The sequence below is a fragment of the Orcinus orca genome, chromosome X (genome assembly GCF_937001465.1).
Source record: "Orcinus orca chromosome X, mOrcOrc1.1, whole genome shotgun sequence".
In the NCBI taxonomy this organism is placed as follows: Eukaryota; Metazoa; Chordata; class Mammalia; order Artiodactyla; family Delphinidae; genus Orcinus; species Orcinus orca.
Genome location: NC_064580.1, coordinates 107999494 through 108022529, shown reverse-complemented (window position 1 = coordinate 108022529; position 23036 = coordinate 107999494). Strand labels below are relative to the sequence as shown.

The window sequence follows — 23036 nt, the reverse complement described above, 5'->3', positions numbered from 1 at the left end:
GCCGCAGAGCGGCTGGGCCCGTGAGCCATGGCCGCTGAGCCTGCGCGTCCAGAGCCTGTGCTCCGCAACGGGAGTGGCCGCGGCGGTGAGAGGCCCGTGTACCACAAAAAAAAAACAAAAAAAACTGTTCTGTCATCTTTAGCAGGTATTTTTCAACCTTTAGGGTCATTTTGGATATGAATCTTCTTGGCATTTTTTTTCACCACGCCCTCTTCTATTTATTTATCCTTGATTTTCATCCCTTTATTTCAGTACATGTTCTTTAGAAATCAAAACTGGATGGAGAGCACCCAGTACAGGCACACTGGTTTCAATAGTCAGCAAAGCTCCCCAGCTGACTCTTAATTCATCTCCCTTTTTTAGAGTGTCTCCGGGCGTGGAATCATACCTACTTCACTTTAGAGAACTGCTTTCCTAAAGTCTAGCATTTTGCTTCATAAAATACTTATGAACTCCAAGCTAAAATGGTTGGTTTCTCTGAAGGTTTCTATTGCCTTCGACTCACCAGTTTCTCTTTTTTAGTCAGTGAGAGAAACAAATATCCTTATCATTTTCTCTACCTTCTGGGAGGTGGAGTTGTCAACAGTGGAGGTTGAAAACTTGTCAGATGTTGGCCTTTAGTTAAAGGATACGTCTAGTGGATGTCTATGGAGCTGAAACCACTCATGTTTAATACACTTACTCTTAGAACACTTTTGGAGCAACTGTGTTGGAGCATCTATTTCCTCCATCTAGCCAAGTGGCTTATTGTAGACTCCCTGATCTCTTCACCAAAATGAATCCTGCTTAAAGGTTTTGCTGTGATATTCAATACTAGGGAGAACTTGGATCTGATATTAACATCACCACTTCAACTCACAATGACAAATCAGAATTGTGTGGAGGAGTCAGGCCAGAATAATGGGTAGCAACTATCTTCATTGATTTTTAGCATATTCTGACAGATGGCTGTAGCTTGTTATGAGGCTAACTGCCCTTGGTGGCTTTAGGCCAATGTGACAGTTAACGGGAGCCAATGGGTTATTTTTACAAAAGAAGAGCCAGGGCCATTGGCGGAGGAGATGTTGACAAGGAATGGAAAGAGAAATGAAATCTACATGACCAATGCCTGTTACCAGACTTATACAGCTAGTGTCTATCTTGGGGAAATAAAAATCATTTGGAAGAAATATTCATTAGTGGTGATGGCAGTGATTTAAATATCTATGGGATAATACTCTTTAAATATTAACCCATAAATGTAAGGTCTCTAGTGGTAGTTATCTTTATTTTATAGTACTACTAAAATCTACCTAACATTTATAAGTAGGTTTTCTTTTTTCCCTTAGGGTGTTTGCTGTGGAAAAATAGATTCAGTGATCATTTTTTTCCAAGCTCAGAATATACATATTCAGTGCTTAGATCCAACAATATCGCATGCTTGAATCCTTTAACAGCACTGGGGTTAGCAAAATCTATCTTCAGCCACAGATTTAAAGATTCTTTTTAAGACAAGAAAAGACTTCGTAGGACTAATCTATGACCTATAAATCCTGTTTACTACAGATGAACAGGAATCAACCAAGCTTTTCAGCCTACACCAAATGATGGATGTGGAATATGTTAAATTTACATGAAGGAGAACTCTGTAGCCTTTAAAATATATTTTACATATTGAGAATAAAAATATATCTATAGTAGTCTATTGCTCTTGGACAGTGAAGAGCAATATTTTAGAGATTATCTTGATACAGTCTCTAGTCACTTTGGTAGTGATATTATTTTTTTAAATGCTTTTGAATTGACTATAGTTTCAATTGAAAATTAAAACCATAGGCAAACATAATGTGTTTCATTTTATAAAGAAGAGGAATTTATAGGTGAGGTGAAATCTGGTTTTAATATGGAGAATATTTATTTAGCAATCTAAATGTGAATCTAAACAGATATTTTTAAGGAATTATAAAAAATGAGTTGATCGGTGAAATATATAAGTATAGCAAACAAAAAATACATTTAGAGGAATCTCTGTACTAACCTTTTTGCCCTCCCTCATCATATATACTTCCCTATTCTGGGTTGTATGTTTAAACAAAAATACCCGGTTTTGATCCAGAGACAAACTAGTTTTTCATTGACTACAAAGTTATTTATCCAGTTAATCATAATAAATATTTTCATTGCCATGTCGAGTTAATAGATACTTGTCTGTTGTATTTTACTAAAAGTATAAAATATATTTGAAGTAGCAAAAAATGATTTTCCTGTCAATTATTCTCCTTATTTTCTACAGAGGGGTGTGTGCGTGTGTGTGTGTGTCAAAGACATGCTACTAAACATCTCCCTTTGGGAAAATCTAGCTGGTTTTTTATTAATTCCACAACACAAAAATGTTTGTAGCTTTAAAAGCAAAAGACAAGATCAGGTTAAGTCCTGAGGTCTTTGAAATGTCTCTGCAAGAATTGTGAAAGTGTGGTACTGAGTATTCCATTTAAAGAACAGGAAAGCTCAAAAACAATTGCCCCCTTTGGCGAACGAATAAGCAAATAAACAGTAACATCTGCTTCACCATTCTGTTAATTTTTTTGGTACAATATCTGAAGGTATAAGAATGTGTACAATGTGAATATTTTTAATGAAAAACGGTTCATTATAAACACTATGAGGAATTAATTCTAGCATGGATGAGTTTTAACAAACTTTGACCAATACTTACTGAGTGCCCACCACGTACCATCCATTGTTCTAGTTGCTGGGGCTACATCAGAGAACAAAATAGACAAAATCTCTGTCTTTATGGAGTTTACATTCTAGTGGGGGAGACAGTTTTTACCCTAAAATGTTGATTATATTGAGACTAATAATACTGTAGGAATTGTGGCCTGGCTAGATGTAATATGGGAGACAGGGGAGAGGGTACGAAGATACCTCTTAGAAGTCTTCTTTTACCTGCCTTCACTTCCCCACAGCAACTTTCATAGAATTGCCCCTTATCTATGGTCTCATAGCACCCTGTTCATGTGTCTGTGAAGACCTTATTCCATTGTATATTTGCACTCGAAATATTTCAGTTACTTGTCTTTATTCCCCGTTGCAACGTGAGTGAAGAACTATGCCCTTTTTTTACTTTGACTCCTTAGTTCTTGGCTTATATAGTTCAACAAAATTTTTATAGGGTATATGGATAGACCGATAGAGTAAGTGAGCAAGGAACTACAGATGGGGTAGATTTCTGAAATCAGAAACAGTAGTTTGTAGAAGCAGTGAGTTTTATTTTATAAACATGTATGTGGGACATCCAGTTTGAAATGTCCAATATCTAATAAATAGCTGCAAATATGGATCTGTGTCCCAGGAAAGGAAAAAACGTTTTTCTACTCCCACTTACCGAATGCTTTCTGTGTGCCAAATATTGTGCCAAGCCATTATCACATTTATTCCAACTTACGGTTTTTAAAACTGAGGTTTATAGAAGTTGAAAAATGTACCACAAGGTCACCAGTTAGTATGTAATGAAGCCAGCTCATGATAGATGTGGATAACTAAGAATTTCATAGGTAGACACAATAACTGAATTTCTGTGAATGATGGAAGAAATACTGAAAAACCTATAGGAGAGTTTAGTGTAAGAAGAGGACAGTAAACCAAACCGTGGAAACCCTTTTTGGGAGTCCATGAAGGAGAGAAAGCCAGTACAGATGACTGAGGAGTAATCATAGAATAGAACAAAACCAGGGAGAAGAAAATTTCAAGGAGATAGTGATCATGATTTCCAAATGTCTCAGAGGAATTAAATAGGATGTGGATGAGAAAACATCATTGATTCTGTCCATTACAGGCTTCTTGATTTTTAAGCAGCTAATTTCAGTACAGTGGTAAAATTGAAGCAAGGCTGCAATGGGTTTGAAGAATTGGTAAGAGGGGAGAAAATGGAAATAGAAGGTAGAGTACTGTTTTGAAATGGAACAGTAGATTGAGAAGAAGCTGAATCTGGGTAAAACGTCCTTATAAATTGGAAGGAGGAAAAAGAAAAGGGGAGAACTATATTTAATAAGGAGGTACACAGTAGTCACCAGGATGGTGATGTGATTGACAGAAGGAAACCTACAGACCAAGTTAGAGATCAAGTTTCCTTAATGGTAAAGAATATGGAAACTTGCAGAGATGATCACATAATGCTGAGGAAAACTGCATGATCCCACAGTGGTACAGGCATCCTGGGTTGCCAAGTCTCAACAAGGGCATACAACTGATAATGACACTGCCTTTGGGGAATAATGCATCCCTTAGGTGCAAAAAGTTTGTCTTTGCTAATCTCATACTAGAGGGAGGTATTATACCCTGCTTATTTAAAGTTGACTTTCAAATATAAGTCACATTTCCAAGGGCAAGCAGCTGTTATTGGCCAACCCAAGATTATAATTCAGACTTCTGGTCTCCACCTGGCACATACAAAACTCTAGGCAGTCCCCTGTTGTTGATGAAGGTACTCAATAGTGACGTATGCCCAGGGCCTCATTGATGACATAAATGCTAACTTATGACTATTTCCGATTGAACTATCAAAATATCAAGTACGATATAAAAATAATATCAAGATATCATTGATTCTTTTCTTTTGTGGCATTATATTAGTCTCCTAAGTAAATTGATTTTCTTTTCAAATAAAATATTTGCAATCTGCTATTTCCCCCACCGTTCAACCTTTCAACTAAAATAATTGGTTGGTTTTGGTCTATGACAGTCAGATCTTTCAAATCTGTCACTTACCATACTGAATAGTATCATTAACTTAGTTTTATAACACCATGGTTGGCTGCTTTTTAGTAGATACGCTTGTAGCTAAATACTTTTCCTTATTTGTAATACTCAAAATACTCCGATTTTAGATAATATATTGTATATATGTGCATGTGTGTGTGAACACACATGTAGGCATATGTGTATATATAAATATGTATGTATAATTATCTACTGTCCAAAGTCCTTTCACTCGTTATCTCATTTTAAACTCTTAACAACCCTGGGAGGTAGACATAATAGAAATCATGCCCAGTTTAAAGATAAAGAAACTGGGTCTTGGGAAATTTTACTCACTTCTCCCCGTGGCCGTTTTTTACAAGATTTGGAGCTACAGTGCAAGTCTCCATGCAACCAATCCAATATTCTTTGTACTGCAACTATTTGCCTCTGGAATATAAAGAACCCCAAGTCATCCCTTTTTGTCTTTTGGTGAATATTTATAGTTCAGTTAAATTTCCCTGCCTGGAGACATAATCTAGGTTTTATTCTATTTATATTAAAATCTTGATGAGCCTAAATGCCCAGAAAACTGGGGGTTCTGGTTAATTGGATTTGGTGGTTAGCTTAAGGTTAAATAGAACTTTTGAAAAATTACCATTCTTGTTGAAAATCATTCTTAAATGTGAATCTACTTTCCATTTTAATCCAAATGATCATAATTTAAACTTTTATAATTGAAAATCTTACAGTAAGTGAGGGTTGTCATTTTGAACGTGATTTTTTATTGTACAGCACTCTAGATGTAAAAGATATTGATAGGACAAAATGTCTAGCAGTCCTGGGATATCCTTTGTAAATTTTGGATGGCCTCTTGTGAGTAGTTGAAAAAGCACTGAATTTAGAGTTAGAAATCATGAGTCCAAGTCCAATTCTGCCACTAAATAGTTGTGTGACCTTGATAATGTCTCCTCCTTTTTTTAAAATTTATTTATTTAATTTATTTATTTTTGGCTGCGTTGGGTCTTCATTGCTGCGTGGGCTTTCTCTAGCTGTGGTGAGCGGGGGCTACTCTTCATTGTGGTGTGTGGGCTTCTCATTGCGGTAGCTTCTCTTGTTGCGGAGCACGGGCTCTAGGGCATGGGCTCGGTAGTTGCAGCATGCAGGCTCCATAGTTGTGGCTCGCGGGCTCAGTAGTTGTGGCTCGCAGGCTCTAGAGCGCAGGCTCAGTAGTTGTGGTGCACGGGCTTAGTTGCTCCGCTGCATGTGGGACCTTCCTGGACCAGGGCACGAACGCGTGTCCCCTGCATTGGCAGGCGGATTCTTAACCACTGCGCCACGAGGGAAGCCCCAATAACGTGTCTTTCTTTCTCCCAACTTCATTTTACTCAACAGTCCAGTGAGAGAATAAAGCTAAATGATATTTGAAGTCGTTTCTGGCTTTACTAACTGTTATTCTATGGCTTTTGCCTTCTTGTCATTTGCTCCTTGACTCTACTGAGCTTTCCAGTTAGTTGGATGCTAATTAATTGCAAGATTACTAATTCTAGGTGAGGTCCCCAAACAAGTCAGATAAATTTAAGTTGAGAAATCATGATCCCTTTCAGGATTTCCAGTAGCCAAGAGGAAATGAGGAAAACACTATATATCCCTGTGTGTCAGAGGGTAGCGATAATGACAGGCAAGTATAATCAAGAAGGCAGTCTTAGGCCAATGCATGACTAGTCTATGATTCCGTTTTGCCTGATACATAATCGGTATTCAGTAAAAGTTTGTTGAATAAATGAATTTAAGAACAAAACCCTTCATAGAGAAAGGATTCAACATGCAACACCTTATGCAGAAATTTATCTTGCCTTGGGTCATATTGTGAAGCAGCAGTAGTTTCAATATTTTCTTTCATATTGTCATTCTCTGTCTAATTGTGATATAAATATAACTTCATTTTTGTGTTTCTTATTCAAAGGTAAAAATACAGTCTGTTTTGGGTTTAAGTTCCAGTCAGCCACTACTGTATCGCATTGTGTAAATTCATGATAATTTTTTTCTGTGTAGTGACAACAATGCAGAGAGAAAATAGGCTCAGGTTTAATAATATATTTGCCCAATGGAGATGTATGTTTAGAGGTCAAAGAAGTACATGAAATCACTATACTCTTGAAGTTGGTCTTACCTTGTTGATCTTTCTGTGTTGTCCCTGAATAATTGACATGAACCAATCTTTCTCCTTTGTGTTCTTCAATCCGCTCAGCAGGGAACCAGGGAGAGAATATTTCTGTGGAAGGAAGACCTGGTTTCCACAAATTCTTCTATGCTCAAGTGGGAATATAATCACTGAGTTTAGAGCATGGCACAAAGCTGAATTTGACTGTTTGTTAGGTGGCCTAACCTGAGGGGAGTTAATGCTATTTCAGTTGCTGTGATTATTATATATTGTGCATGTTTGTTTTTTTAAAATTTATTTATTTTTTTTGGCTGCATTGGGTCTTCGTTGCTGTGCACAGGCTTTCTCTAGTTGCAGCGAGCGGGGGCTACTCTTTTCTGCGGTGCGCGGGCTGCTCGTTGTGGTTGCCCTTCTTGTTGCAGAGCACGGACTCTAGGCGCGCAGGCTTCAGTAGTTGTGGCATGCAGGCTCAGTATTTGTGGCACATGGGCTTAGCTGCACCGCAGCATGTGGGATCTTCCCGGACCAGGGCTCAAACCCATGTCCCCTGCATTGGCAGGCGGATTCTTAACCACTGCGCCACCAGGGAAGTCCCAACTGTGTATGTTTTAATCAGTAGTTCAGGTTTTGGATTTATGTCTCATGACAGGTTCATGAGGGGTACAGTTTGAAAAGCAATTTAAAAAAATTGGAAGTAGAAAATGTTTTCTATTCTCCATATTTCATAAAGATTTCTTATTTGGTCAGCAGCGTAAATGTTGGAGGTAATTATGAGTGAGTTGTATATGCTCTCTGGTCCTAGGGTTCAGGATATTTGTTTGGATAATAGAACAATCCCAAGTGCAGATAGTCTCAAGGGAGGAACGGCTGTGAGCTTGGGGAGAAAGGCAAGAAAATCTTTCTCTGAGAGTCTTTAAAGAATGACAGATTCCTTCCCATAGGGACATGGAATACTTCAAAACTGCATGTTCCAATCGGAGGAATAGTTTTCAACGAAGGTTTCTCAACCTTGCCCCTGTTGATATTTCAGCCTGGATAATTCATTGCTGTGGGAGGCTGTCCTGTGCATTATAGGCTGTATAGCAGCAACCCTGACCTCTACCCATTAGATGCCAGGGTCCCTGCTCCTCAGTCATGGCAACTAAAAATGTCCCCAGACATTGCCAAATGTGGGCCCATTTGTCCCCAGTTGAGAAACACCCTTTTAGATTAATGGCTAGACAAAATCTATTGTTTCCTTACCTGCTCACTTTACTCACCCCTCTTCAGACTCTTGCAATTTCTTTTTTCCCTTCCCACCTTCCCCCTTCCTATTCCTTTCTTCTTAAGCCTTTGTTGGAGGGTTTAGATAATTCTCCAGTCTATAACATAATTGGGGTTGGAAACCACGGCTATAGATTCAATGTTTGTATCGCCCCAAAATTCACATGTTGAAAACTTAACGCCCAAGGTGATGGTATTAGGTAGGGTTTTTCGAGGTGATTAGGTCATGAGGGAAGAGCCCTTGTTAATGGGATTAGTGCTCTTATAAAAGAGAGCTCAGATTGCTCCCTACCCCCTTCTGCCACGTGAGGACACAGCAATAAGTTGTCAGTCTGCAACCCAGAAGAGGGCCTTCACCGGAACCCTACCATGCTAGCACCCTGATCTTGGACGTCCAGCCTTCAAAACTGTGAGAAACATATTTCTGTTTGTTATAAGCCAGCCAGTCTATGGTATTTTGTTATAGCAGCCCAGGCGGACTAAAACAACCACTAAACTAAATCCATTTAGTCAGTGTATCATTGCTGACTAATAGCTAGACAGCCTATAAAAAGGGAGGCCAGAGTGACCCCTGAAGCAACTAACAAATGATCTCCTACCCTTGCATGTACATATATACAGCCACATCTATCTACCTATCATCCATCTATCCATCATCTGCCTCTCTACAAAATCTCCTTTCTTATTCTATTCCTTTCTCTTCCCCTACGCTCTTCATTCTTCCTATATTCACACTTTATTCTCTCTTTCTTATCTTTATATCTACACCACTCTTGGGCGTTTCTTAGCTCTTCTGATATTTCTAAAAAGCTTACATGAGAACACAGAAGCCTGAAAAAAAATGGCATATTTGGGAAACCGTATATGACATAGGATGTTCAGAGCTTAGAGAGCACGGGAGACAATAGCTGAGGTGAGCCAGAGAGGCCTGCAGAGGCCAGATTATGAAGGCTCTTATAAAAGTAACAGACCTTCATTCAAAAACAGGAAAAACACAGGAAATCAGAAAGAAAAATATATCTACAAATTCTGTTACCCAAAGATAGTTACTATTAAGATTTCCATACGTTTTCTTTGGGGTTAGATTTCTGCAGAATAGGGATTTGAAATTGGAATTGTTGTTGTTTTTGTGTGGGAAGGGACAGCACGTAGTTGTGGTTGTGCTGTATATATGAATTCTGGGTTTTGTTTCCCAACATGGAAAATCACTTATTGCCTTAGAAATTATCTGGTTAACGGGAACAGAAATGCTTTAAAAAACCAAATCTAGTAAAAAGGAGGTTTTAAAAAATGATACAGGATGGTCTCACAGGGAAAGGACAGTGAGTACAACAAGGCCTAATGAGAGATAGAGCTCTCCCCATTGTTCTGTTTCTTTCTGGGGCCACATGCGTGCTTCTCTCTGCACACATGCTCTATTCTCAGGCTTCATTCTAAATGGGATTTTTTAATCTGTTCCCCTGTTCTGCTGCAACTTCAGCTCTGGCTCAAAATGACCTTGCATTTTGGCTTTCCTAGCTGACAGGTTTCTGTGTCTAGATTTCTGAGAGAGAAAGATGGAGAGAGAGAGAGGAAGAGAGAGAGAGAGGAAGAGAGAGAGGGCAAGAGAGGGAGGGAGAGAAAATATCATTGTCTCTGAGGTTGGATGTCCAATTCTGGTCCAATTAACTATGACCGTGAGCAGTGGGGAGTGGGTTTGGGAAAGTCATGGATAGGGATGCTCTGTCCAGGGCTCTTTGCAGAGAGACAAAGGTCAGCATATCTAATATGCTTTTATGGTTAAAAATTCTTAATATTTTTTCTGACGTCATAATGTTCCATGGAATGAATGGACTAGACTCCTTCCATATTTGAATCTGCTCTCTTATGCAAAAGGACATTGAGAATCATGGGTTGGAATTTTTTAGGGCTGAAGACTGGAAGTGTCAAACACCACTTTTTCTCACCCTTCACATTTCACTACCCAGAACTTAGTCACATGACCATACCTAATGGAAATGGTGACTGGGAAATGTAGTCTATCTGTGTGCCCAAGAGAAAAGGAGAACATGGACGTTGGTCAGGAGTGGACAGTTTCTGCCTCAGGCCACATCTTTGATTTTTGAGGCTGATATTTCAGAGGACAGCCGTGCCCTTTGCCAGTTTCTCCCTTAGAGAAACGTTATGCTGAATAGGTTAGAGGACTGATTTGAGTGGCATTTCTTATGTTATTTTATAGCATTATAAAAAACATTCTTGCCTTTATTATACATGTATGAGTAAGACTTTCAGAGAAGTGAAAGCTAATGAAAGCAAGTGCTGATCAACATCCTTTAAAAGTTGCATGAGAATGATAATCTAGATTTTTAACCTGAAGAGCTCAGTGGTAAACTCTCAGGTTCTGTCCTTATTATACTCCTTTGTATTTAGTTTGAAACACTCTCTCTTTAAAATAAAATGTCTTTGCTAATATAGATTACAATTCAATAAAAAGAAATGATACAGAAAAGTATACCATGTCAACTGGCTCATAAAACAAACGAGGATAATACATATCTGAGGAAAATGAGGGTGAATAAAAAGGTAATTAAGGTATATGATACTCTGCCCGCTATCCACTCCTCTAAAAAGAGAAATAAATAAATAAGCCAAGTAACCAGTGAAGACCAATTCTACAAAATCAGCAGGTTGCTCTGGTGAGTAAAATTGGGAATGGACTTTCAGCTTTTGTAAAGGGAAGCATAATTGAATTTCTTTATAAAATGAATGAAATTCTCTTAAATCTTAGAAAATTTGGGGTCTGGTTTAATTTTAAACGTGTGCTAATAAATTTTGCCTAGGTTCCATGTTTGTTCCCATTTAAAATGGTTCCCTGGTGGGAAATGAACTCTTGAAAACTGTGGGGTGGCATTTTGTTATGCCTTCATGGAGAAGATGTATAAAATCATAAGAGGATTGAAAGTCTCACCCATCAGTAGCTTTCCAGATTGTTTCTAGTTTGAAAGGATTACAGCTTCCACACCATATCTCGGGACCTAAATTACCTTTAAATACAAAGAGAATGAAAAAATGGTAAGATTACTAATCTAAGTAAATAATTTTTATATGTTGGCCTTATCCTTTTAATACAGGAACGTGTACATTAATAGAAAATACTAATTTGATATTTACCCTTCAAGTGGTGTAGGATTTTTTAATATCGATTTTTAAATTAAGAAGTACATCTATAGGGGCTTCCCTGGTGGCGCAGTGGTTGAGAGTCCGCCTGCCTATGCAGGGGACACGGGTTCGTGCCCCGGTCCGGGAAGATCCCACATGCTGCGGAGCGGCTGGGCCCGTGAGCCATGGCCGCTGAGCCTGCGTGTCCAGAGCCTGTGCTCCACAATGGGAGAGGCCACAACAGTGAAAGGCCCGCGTACCGCAAAAAAAAAAAAAAAAGTACATCTATAGAGCATGGATTTAACTTAGAGATAGAGGATGACTTGAAAGGGCATTATTATGAAGTGGAGGATAATTGTTCATTTTCATTTATTTTGGAGTCTACTAAAGCATCTTGGTCAAACATTATAGAATACGTAGTATTTTCTTTCTCTAGCATTTATATATATGCCATATATCTATCTATCTATCTATCTATCTATCTATATATATATCTATATATATCTATATATATATATTCCAACCCTGCTAGCTCCAATGTATCTCTAAATGTCCTGTTACAGAAATGTTTAATTTATATTGGGAAGTCTGATACACTGTTGAATGAAAAATGTTCTGATGTATTCTAAACAAGGAGACATGACAGTTCACTTTCATAAGTATGTATCCTCCTAATATCATTTGTCAATTCTATAATTAAAAGAGTTGAAATAAATATATCCATAAAAACATATTCAGTGGAATAATACGCTCATATATGTTCATTCTGAACAGAGAAATGCCAGATGATCATGTGATTTAAGAAGATTTTATTACCTTAATGATTAGCAGTAAGAGTGACATCAGGGATGTCATGAGTTAGTATGTGCACAGTGGTTAAGTAAATGGGTTTCATTGTTCGTGCATAGAAGTAAAAATATTTATTAAGCACCTAGTCTTTGTGAGGCACAATTCTAGATGCTGGGGATACAGCAATAAATAAGACAAACGAAATTTCTACTCTCATGTAGATTGCATCCTAGTAATCAGAAAAACTGAAGTAGATTCTATCATCTACTGGTTGCGTGACCTTGGGAAATGTACTTAAACTTAGTAGCTCAACCTCAGCCTCCTAAACTATGACATGTGGATAATATCATCTACTTTATAGGGTTACTTTGAGGATTCAGTGAGAAAACAAACCCCACAAATTACTTTAGCAGAGTGCCTGGCACATAGATGTTCAGTAAGTGGTCATTGCTATTGCCATTATCATTCACAGCGATTATTTCTGATTATTAGTATTTTTATTAACAATAATTCTTTCCTTACTCAGATGTCTGAAATAGAGACGAAATGTGACTCAACTATTTTTTTGACTTATTTGTTTCCTTTAGATTATGTGAAAATAAAATGAAGGCTTGTAATTGTCCTTTTATATTCAGGAAACCAGGAGATATTTGCTCACGAGTGAAACAGTTATTTTAGAGTCCCCAAGCCTCATTCATTCTGTACAGAGAATCAAGAGCCTTTTAGAAAAAGCAAAAACATCATGCAAATCAATATATATTCATTGAGTACCTTTGAAGTATGAGACAAGGAACCTAGAAGTTGACTTGGTCCCTGCCCTAACGGAATATACAATCCAGAGGCAGTTGAGGAGGTAGGGTAGATACTACTTCTGATTAAAAGACAAGAGGGAATAATAGCCACAAAAAAGATTTTTAAAAGAGCTCTCCCATTAGCTGCTAACTACCTCACTTGGAAAATCACATGAATACCAATCTAGACCATAGAGTATTACCATTTAAGAATAGATTATAGAACTAAGGCTTAAGCCTAGAAAAATTAAGGTTTAGATATATATATCCTGAAAGTATATATTTTTTTAAATCTCTTAAAAATTATGAACAACATGGAGAGACTATAAACTTTTTTATGAAGACTTGGCATATAAGGTTTGAATGGGACATATGGACAGGGTGACTTAAAATTTGGAAGAAAGAAACCTAGGGCAAATAAAATGAAAGCCACCTTTATATAGTTGTTAATAAAAAAAAAAAAATTGTTACCCCCAAGAGGTTGTCCAAGCTGATAATACCATTTAGGCTCAGAGAGAGTTTGGATAAATACTCTTTTTAGGAGCATTTCTCCTAAAAAGGAATATCAAGAATAGGCTATTATGCAAAAACTAGAGATGTTGAGGTTGATATCTTGCCAGTAACCACGCTCTGCCACAAAAGAACACTAGATATTCACTAGATATTCTTGTCAGAGAAGAAAATGGGGCTGACTCAGCATGACATTTTCTTTTATCTTCTCATGTTTTTGGAGGCATAAGAATGAATACCTATGAATAGACATTTCTTCAAAGAGGATATGAAAAACGGCCAACAAGCATATGAAAAGATGCTCAGCATCACTAACCATCAGAGAAATGCAAATCAAAACCACAATGAGGTATCACCTCATACCCATTACGATGGCTATCATCAAAAAGACAAGAAATAACAAGTGTTAGCAAGGATGTGGAGAAATGGAACCCTTTGCACTGTTGGTGGGAATGTAAAATGATACAACTACTATGGAAAACAGTATGGAGATTCCTCAAAAAAATAAAAATAGAGCTGACATATGATCCAGCAATCCCACTTCTGTGTATATACTTAAAAGAATTGAAAGCAGGATCTCAAAGAGATATTTGCACACCCATGTTCATAGCAGCATTATTCACAGTAGCCAAGAGGCGGAAGCAACCCAAATGTTCATCGACAGATGAATGGCTAAACAAAATATGGTATATACGTACAAGTCATCAGCCTTGAAAAGGAAAGAAATCCAGTCACACAGATAAAACTTGAGGATGTTAAATTAAGTGAAGTAAACAAGTCACAAAAAGACAGATATTGTGTGATTCTACTTATATGACATATCTAAAATTGTCAAATTCGTAGAAACAAATGAGAATGGTGGTTACCAGAGGCTGGGGAGAGGGGGAAAGAGGAGTTGTTTAATGAGTGTAGAGTTTCACATTTGCAAGATGAAGAAGTTCTGGAGATCTCTTTCTCAATAATGTGAATATACTTAATACTACTGAACTATACACTTAAAAACGGTATAGGATGGTAAATTTTGTGTTCTGTGTTTTTTATCACAATAAAAATGCATTTAATAATTTTTTTAAAAGAATAAATGCCTGAATTCCACTGTCCTATCTGAATGTGATTTGGCCCTAACACCTTGACTCAAGGCCTTTTTATTGCAGTCTTCTTCTTTATTATTTTTTTTAAATCAACCTCAGCTTCTAACTGGAGGTAAGTTGCATTCCTTCCTTTGGGTATAAAAATTAGTCTAATATTTGTAACTAAGGGAATGCAGGTTTAGAGACTCATAAGTATGTTTACAAGATGTAAAAGAAAAAATTCATCGGTCATTTATGCATCGGTTGTTATAAAGCTGTAGATTTCTGTCTATTTCCTATAGAATTTCAAGTGCCACGTTAAATCACATCATTTAGTGCTAACAGGTACCCCCAGAATTATGTTGTATGTAGGGTTTAAAAAGAGAAAGTACATTTTCCCCTTTTTTATAGATGATCTTAAAATCCTTACAGGAATATTTATTAAATTCCCATTTACCAGCACTGGGTCTCATCAGTCTTAAAGATATATATTTTTTTCAATTTCCTTATATGCCCATTTCCTTTTGGCAATATCTTACTTTTCCTTTTTAAATTTGAAATTGAATATTAAAACAGATGCAAAGGAGAGTACTACTTACACATAAACTCTTGAACTGCATTTTTATCATTTCCTCTGTGGAAAAAAACCTAATTGTATGAAATTGATAGCAACATTTTAGTATATCCTCAGGTCCCCTGGGAAAAGCAATGTGCTTAGACAGATGATCTGATTTTATGAGCACATAGCTGAAGTCTAGCAGTGTGCATTTGTGTTTATGCTCCTATTTTTTTCAGGGACTATGAAAACACATTTAGGCAGTAGTTTCGCTTTCCAACAATGGACTGCAAAGCCTTTGACAGTACATAGCATTTGCATTGCTGTTGTTCATGATGCACATCAAAGTATAGATCACTTTCAGCAGAGAATCTTAATCTCAGTTTGTTAATAAGAAAACAGGAACCTTAGTATATGAACTCATTTTATTATCTACCCTCACTGAGGACTGTGATTTGGATTCCACTCAAATATGAATTAGTTTAAATGTTGCTCTGCTGCAACTGTCGAATTTATTCATTATGTTGTAATATTTTACTTATGAAACTGCATTTGGAAATCCTTTGGTATATATCAAGATGAAATTACAGTGCTCAGGGATATTGATTATTGCTTGTAATTGCCATCATAATAGCCAACAATTCTCTGTCTTTCTTTGTCTTTCTTCTACCTCTTAATGATATACCAAACCAAATCAATATCCAGCATATGGGGCCACTTACATTGTCTCAAAAATCCAATTGTTCTCCTTCATAAATACGCAAAGGATCGAAGATTTTAATCTCCAAACAGTGAATAAAAAAGCCCCATACTGCTAGATTTCTCTTCTATCCCATTGGAACATATCAGAGTGTTGCTGTATAGGATCAGTTATACGCAAGTGACATATTATCGCCTCCAGTGTAACCACAAAGTTGTGGTGGGGAAATGGGGAGGCTTCTCCACTCTGCTGTTTGTAAAGTGCTATACTTCTTCCTCAACTAGTAAATTAGATGGCCAAAGGGGAAAACATAGGCTGGGAGAGATAACCAGACATTAAAGAAGAAATCTACCTCCTTATGACATGGAGGTGATTATTTCAGGGACTAAAGAGGAAGTACAATCAAATGGAAGAAACATAATGCTGTGAGTCACTTTTTCAATAAAATATGTTTATCTTATTTCTACTACATACTGTTTGTCCATTCTGGGGATATGTTCAGTGCCTTTAGAAGCAGCAATAACTCCTTTACAGTCTTAACGACTGAAGACTAGCTTCTTTCTAATGGTTCCCCATTCATTCAAAAAAGTTAAGGTGGTCTTTAAAACTTACTATGAGAACATGTGACATACAGAAAAATAGATATGTATTATGAAGTACTGTTTGAATAGATTGTATTTGGTTAGCCCTGGTCAGTTAACCCAGAAGATTAGATAGAACCTGGTGGTAATCTGGTGAAGACTGGTTGGCAGGTAGCACAGTGTAGTGGAAATACACTATTTTGCAAGTCCTCGATTCTAACTACATTGATATCATTAACTACTGATGTTTCTTTTAAATAATCCACTTTTATTCTCTGGGCCTCCATTTCCCTAACTGCAAAATGAGGGTGTTGGGCTGCTAGCTGATTTCTGAGATCCCTCTAACTCTGTGATTCTGTAGCCATCATTCTCACGTTTTTCTCTCAGGTCCCAAAGGCCTGAGAGAAAAAGGGTAAAAGTGTGGCTCAATCCAATATCATCCACATGCCAAAATCAACACAAAGCATGCTTCTTCTGTGCCCTATAAGGCCTGGATTCAAAGCTTCATGTGTCCACTAACTGCAGAACCCTGATATACTGTACTGTAATGTCGTGGTTAAGATCAATGGCTCTGGAGCCAGACTGCTTGGACTTGAAAGTTGGCTTTACCAGTACTAGCTGCGTGACTGTGGACAAATTACTTAACCTCTCTGTGCACTGGTTTTCTCATCTGTAAATGTACATACTTACTGTAATGGGATTGTTGTGAAGATTAAATTATATAATGCTTTCTGAATTAATTAGAATAATGTCTGGCACAAGTAAGCACTTAATGAATGTTACCTCTTATTATCATTATTATGATAACTATTATCATTACCACTTTGCTCCTACTAAACCTCTTTCGATCTCTGTTTCATCATCTGTAAGATTATAATAATAATATCAACCCCACAGATGTATTAGGATCAAAATATTGCATATACTGTACCTACTTTGGTGCCTGGCTTTTCTAGGTGCTCAATAAATTATGTTCACATAAATAGAACCCACTATTCATGTGGTTGGTATTAGTCACTGCATTTTTCCCACTGACCCCATTCATGTGGTTGGTATTAGTCACTGCATTTTTCCCACTGACCCCACTCCCAATCTTTTTGATACTAGTTACAAGAACAATACAAGCTCAAGGCAGAAAATTTCAAAAAATACCCCTACTATCCAAAGGTAACACAAATTATTATCTTTCCATGAGCATATATATTTTTTTATTTTAAAAATTGTATTCTATTGCCCATATTGTTTTGAAACCTACTTGCTTTTACCTGGTGATATCTGTAAACACTTTTCCTAGTGAATAGATATTCTTTTACAGTGCAATTTGTAATGGTTGTATAGTATTCTACTGCGTGTTTATAAAATAATATACTTACCCAACTATCTATTAATGAGCATTTGGGTGTTTATCTTTTGCTGTTATAAATAACACTTCAATGAATGACTTTTTATATACATTGTCATACACATCATTTCCTAAGGATAAATTCCTATAGGCATAATTTTTGGACAAGGAATATGCATATTTTAAGTCTTTTGTTACGTAATGCCAAATTATCTTCCAGAAAGGCTTGTGGATCTCCACTCCCCTCGGCAATCCTGCCCTTTAAATAACTTTTATCCTCATATACTAAAGCAAAACTCTCTAATGTGGATATTTTCATTAACTGGCATGTTGACAGTTGTTTTTTCCTCTAAACATGTATGCTTTTGTTCTCTAAAAATGGAAGCTAAAATCAGTCTTAAAATATTCTTAATGATTTATGCATTGGGGCGTATGTGACATGTACAAGGTGATGTTGGCTCTTTGCTCAGCGGAAGGGTCTTGTGATGTATTACATGAAAATGTGGCACCAGAATGTTTTTTGTTTAGCAGTGCATTTTACTGCCCCAGGCAGCATAGTAGAGTAGATTGAGGACTTTGGAGCTGGAATGGCTTGAGATCTCATTCTGGCTTTGTTATTCATTTCCTAGGTGGATTTAAGCAAGTTACTTAACCTCTTTCGGCCTCCATTTCCTTAAATACACCATGCAGATAATAATGTAGCCTATTTCATATGAATGAATACTAACTGAGATAATGAGTGTTTAACACAATGCATGGCACTTAGTACCCGATAAGGGTAGAGTATTGCACAAAAACATATTTTTATGCCAACTCCTTACATGTGAATAAATCACTACTGTTTATGAAATACCCATATTACAATAGTCATGAGCTGTCAATAATCATCCTCTAGTAATTCAAACATGACAGCAATATGAAGTTCCAGGACAGGCAAAAGTAATGTAGGGTAGAAAAAATGCAAAATAGTGGTTGCCTTTGGGGGTTAGGGAATAGGGATTTACTTCAAAAGGCAGGAGGGCACTTCCTGGGGTGATGGGAATGTTCTGTATCTTGATAGGGGTTTAGGTTACACAGGTGATTGCATTTGTCAAGTCTCAGTAAATGTACACTTAAAATTTGTGCATTTCATTGTGTATAATTTTTTATATTATATTTACATATAACAGTTTATAAGTTTAAGGTGTCCAACATGTTGATTTGGTACATTTATATATTGCAGTACAATTGCCATTTGTAGTGTTAGCTAACACCTCTGTCACATAATTATCATTTCTTTCTTGTGGTGGGAATAGTTAAGGTCTACTGCCTCAGCAAGTTTGATATTTATTTTACATTATTATTGTCTATAATAATACTGTGCATTAGATCTCCAAGACTTATTTATCTGCTAGTTGCAAATTTGTAACCTTAAACATCTCCCTATCCCCCACCTCTCAGCTCCCGGTAACCAACACTCTCCTCTTCATTTTAACAAGTTCATGGATGGACCTCGAGGATATTATGCTGTGAGATAAATCAGACAGAGAAAGACAAATACTGTATGATATCACTCATATGTGGAATCTAAAAAACTCAAACCCATCATGTATAAATTTTACATTAAAAATCTGTAAAAAAATTACTGAACTCTAGATAATAATATGAAAGTTGAAATATGTGAAGGGAAGTGTACCGATGTATGCAGCTTACTTTGAAATGCTTGAATAAAAAATGAAATGAAATGTTTTAAAAAAAGATGGACTAAGATAGGAATGGAGAGGTGGATAAATATGTGATAGAGTGAATATAGTCATATGTTAAATATAGAATTTAGTTGACAAGTACATCTGTGGTTTGGGGTTTTTTTTAATTTTTAAAATTGTTTATTTGATAACAATCTTTTAAAATTTGAATCTAGCATTTCTAAGGCCAGTGCTGCTCAACTGGATATGCACATCAAACTTACCTAGGACGTTTTATTAAAATATACATGCTTAGGACCTACTCCAGATTTACTGAATCTCTTTACTTGATATTCTCTTGAGTAGATGTGTGTTTATTATAAAATTCTTTCCTTTGGCTGTGTGTTTGGCAATTTTTATAATAAAATATTGGGTGAAAATATGTCTGTCAAAGCTGGTCTCTGAATAAAATACTGGTCTCTAGGCCATTGATATTATCAAAATGCTTGATGATACTTCTCTTTCTCTTTTTGAGTATTATATTTAATGAAAGGGAGCAGTATAGTTAATACCATCAAATGTGGAATGTTAATGCTCAGAATTTGAGAATTTCATTAGTCAACAAGTCAGGGAACAGAAGACCTCTTTCCTCCTCTTAAAAGTCTAAAATAGGAAAACAAAAAGGAGATCACCAGTGGTACTTTGTAGTTAAGTGTTAGGTATAAGAAAATTTTGTTGAGTTCCTCCTAGTTGTCCTGTGCTTTGTCATAGCATGATTGTTTCAAATTAGTGGAATTTGTATTTCTGTAGCAAGTGGCTTTGGTTTTGATAGCCCAAACTTTTGTTTCCTTTCCGCAGGCATTTCCTGTTCAAACATGGATCTGGTTCCTCGGCCATCTTCAGTGCAGCCAGTCAGAACTACCCTCTGACATCCAATACTGTGTACTCGCCTCCTCCCAGGCCACTTCCTCGAAGCACCTTTTCCAGACCTGCCTTTACCTTCAACAAACCCTACAGGTGCTGCAATTGGAAGTGCACGGCCTTGAGTGCCACTGCAATCACAGTGACTTTGGCCTTGTTACTAGCCTATGTGATTGGTAAGCCCTTTTTTCCATGCTTCGCTTTTGTTCTTAATCAAAGTATTGTTTTGCTTGTGGTGGAGTTGGGGGGGGGGGCGGGGAGTTTCTCTCTCTACTTACTCTGCGACCTACAAATTTGAACTAAGGCTTAATATTATCAATAACAAATAGAGAGCTCTTTCCGTAGTGTAGTGGTTATCACGTTCGCCTAATACACGAAAGGTCCCTGGTTCAAAACCACAATTCAAAAAGAGTCATGTACCAAAATGTTCATTGCAGCTCTATTTACAATAGCCAGGAGATGGAAACAACCTAAGTGTCCATCATCGGATGAATGGATAAAGAAGATGTGGCACATATATACAATGGAATATTACTCAGCCATAAAAAGAAACAAAATTGAGTTATTTGTAGTGAGGTGGATGGACTTAGAGTCTGTCATACAGAGTGAAGTAAGTCAGAAAGAGAAAAACAAATACCATATGCTAACACGTATATATGGAATGTAAGAAAAAAATGTCATGAAGAACCTAGGGGTAAGACAGGAATAAAGACACAGACCTACTAGAGAATGGACTTGAGGATATGGGGAGGGGGTAGGGTAAGCTGTGACAAAGTGAGAGAGTGGCATGGACATATATACACTACCAAATGTAAAATAGATAGCTAGTGGGAAGCAGCCGCATGGCACAGGGAGATCAGCTCGGTGCTTTGTGACCACCTAGAGGGGTAGGATAGGGAGGATGGGAGGGAGGGAGACGCAAGAGGGAAGAGATATGGGAACATATGTATATGTATAACTGATTCACTTTGTTATAAAGCAGAAACTAACATACCATTTAAAGCAATTATACTCCAGTAAAGATGTAAAAAAAAAAATAACAAATAGATTTCTAATTAGGTTATTTATTTATTTTTTGGTACTTCCTAACCTCAAATACTGCTGAGGAGCGTAAGGATTGCTCTTTGAGAAGAAATATTTATGCTACTAGCACAGTCTTATTGATTGCAATTACTGTAGTTAACCATTTCCCCTTCAATTAAAAGGTTGTTACGGTTTTCTCATTAGAAGTCATAAGTACCAATCTACAATAGCTTCTTAAATTATAGTTAAACAATAATACTGCTACCAAACTTTCAGGTAGCAATTTCATTAAAGTAGTAGTTACTTGGAAGCTATCGGAAAATCCAGGGCATAATCTCTTTCCAAGAATGCAGAGTTTTACACTGGGACTAAAAAAAATGTCTTCTTATTTTCACTAGGTAAATGGCTACAGAATTGTGTGGTTACTGTGTTTGTGAGGGTAGAAGAGAAAACAGTAGTGAGGCACACTTTCCACTTTTAAGAAAAATGTTGTTCTTGAGGCATCTTGATTAAAGTCACCCTTACTTGATAGCAAATCGTATTGATTTTTCTGGCTGGCATTTTATTTTGACTGAACATTAATTTCCTTGTCTGAGTGGTTTTACAGTCTAAGATGTAAATTAACTTAAAAAACATGTATTTTGTGGAAGCACTGTTCCTAAAAGAATAGCATATCATGGTAGAAAAAGAATTCTAAGTACGTCACTTGTATCTTCTTTTCAGGTTTAGCCTGATTTCTTAATTGAAGGGGAGCTACCCACAAAGATACATTGAATATGATTCTGAGAGATAGATTAAAAAGGGATTTAGAGTTTCTTATAATTATAAAAAAGTAAGTTTTGTTGAGTCTGATTTATTAAAAAACGTGAACAATAAGAAATTTCCCATAACCAGTTTTTATAAGAGTCAAGAACAAAGGGTAGTAAGTTAAATAAACAGATATATTTTGTAGGGGAGTCACTGATAATGTCAACAGTATAGGATCATAGCCTATATTGATGTTCATGATTATCTCTTTTCTATTTTCATCATACAATCTGAATATGTTTGAACAATGCTTCTATTAAATGTGGATAATATTAACCTATAATATCAAAATGTGTCCTTTATCTCAGACATTTCAGGATAACCCAACATGTATGTTTATTTGTTTTGTAATAACGTTTAATGAGGAATAGCACTGAAGGAATGGAGGTTGGAGATGAGAAAGTACTGTAATATAAACAGGGTTTTAATATGGTATCATTCAAAGCAAGGAGTAATTTGAAAAGTTGAAATACATTAGAGGCCCTTTAAAATGTTATTGTTCAATTATGAGACCAACTCTTATCTTATAGGTTAGCTTCTATTAACTTTTACTATACAGAGAGATAATATTTTAGATTCAAGACTTTACCTCTGGAATAAACAAATCCAGGTATAGCAAGCTTCTTATTAATAGGTTTATACTGTGTTCAAACCTATGTTTCTATTTAAATTTATTATATGGCCACTCATATAAAAAATTGTATTATATACTCTGAGACTTGTTTAGTTAGATTATGTTGATTCATTTCAGAAGCAAAAGTGGAGGGCTTCCCTTGTGGTCCAGTGGTTAAGACTCTGCGCTTCCACTGCAGGGGGCACGGGTTTGATCCGTGGTCGGGGAAGTTCCACATGCCATGTGGTGCGGCCAGAAGAAAAAAAAAAGTGAAAGCAGAATGTTTCAGTTATTTCAAGGACTGCCTTTTTTAATAGGGTAAACAATGGCATATAAATCTGATATGACAGTAAGGTTGTATAGTACAACGGTTATGAGCATGGAT

The 23036-nt window shown here is 36.7% G+C and overlaps 1 protein-coding gene across 1 annotated transcript in view; it reads left to right on the top strand.

The window, feature by feature from the left end:
* LOC101276968 (teneurin-1) overlaps positions 1–23036 on the top strand; it is a 350419-nt gene that overhangs the window by 5741 nt on the left and 321642 nt on the right. The window contains exon 3 of the mRNA XM_049704537.1: positions 20146–20384. Within this exon, the coding sequence (XP_049560494.1) occupies positions 20146–20384 (239 nt within the window). The remainder of the gene's footprint in view (positions 1–20145; positions 20385–23036) is intronic.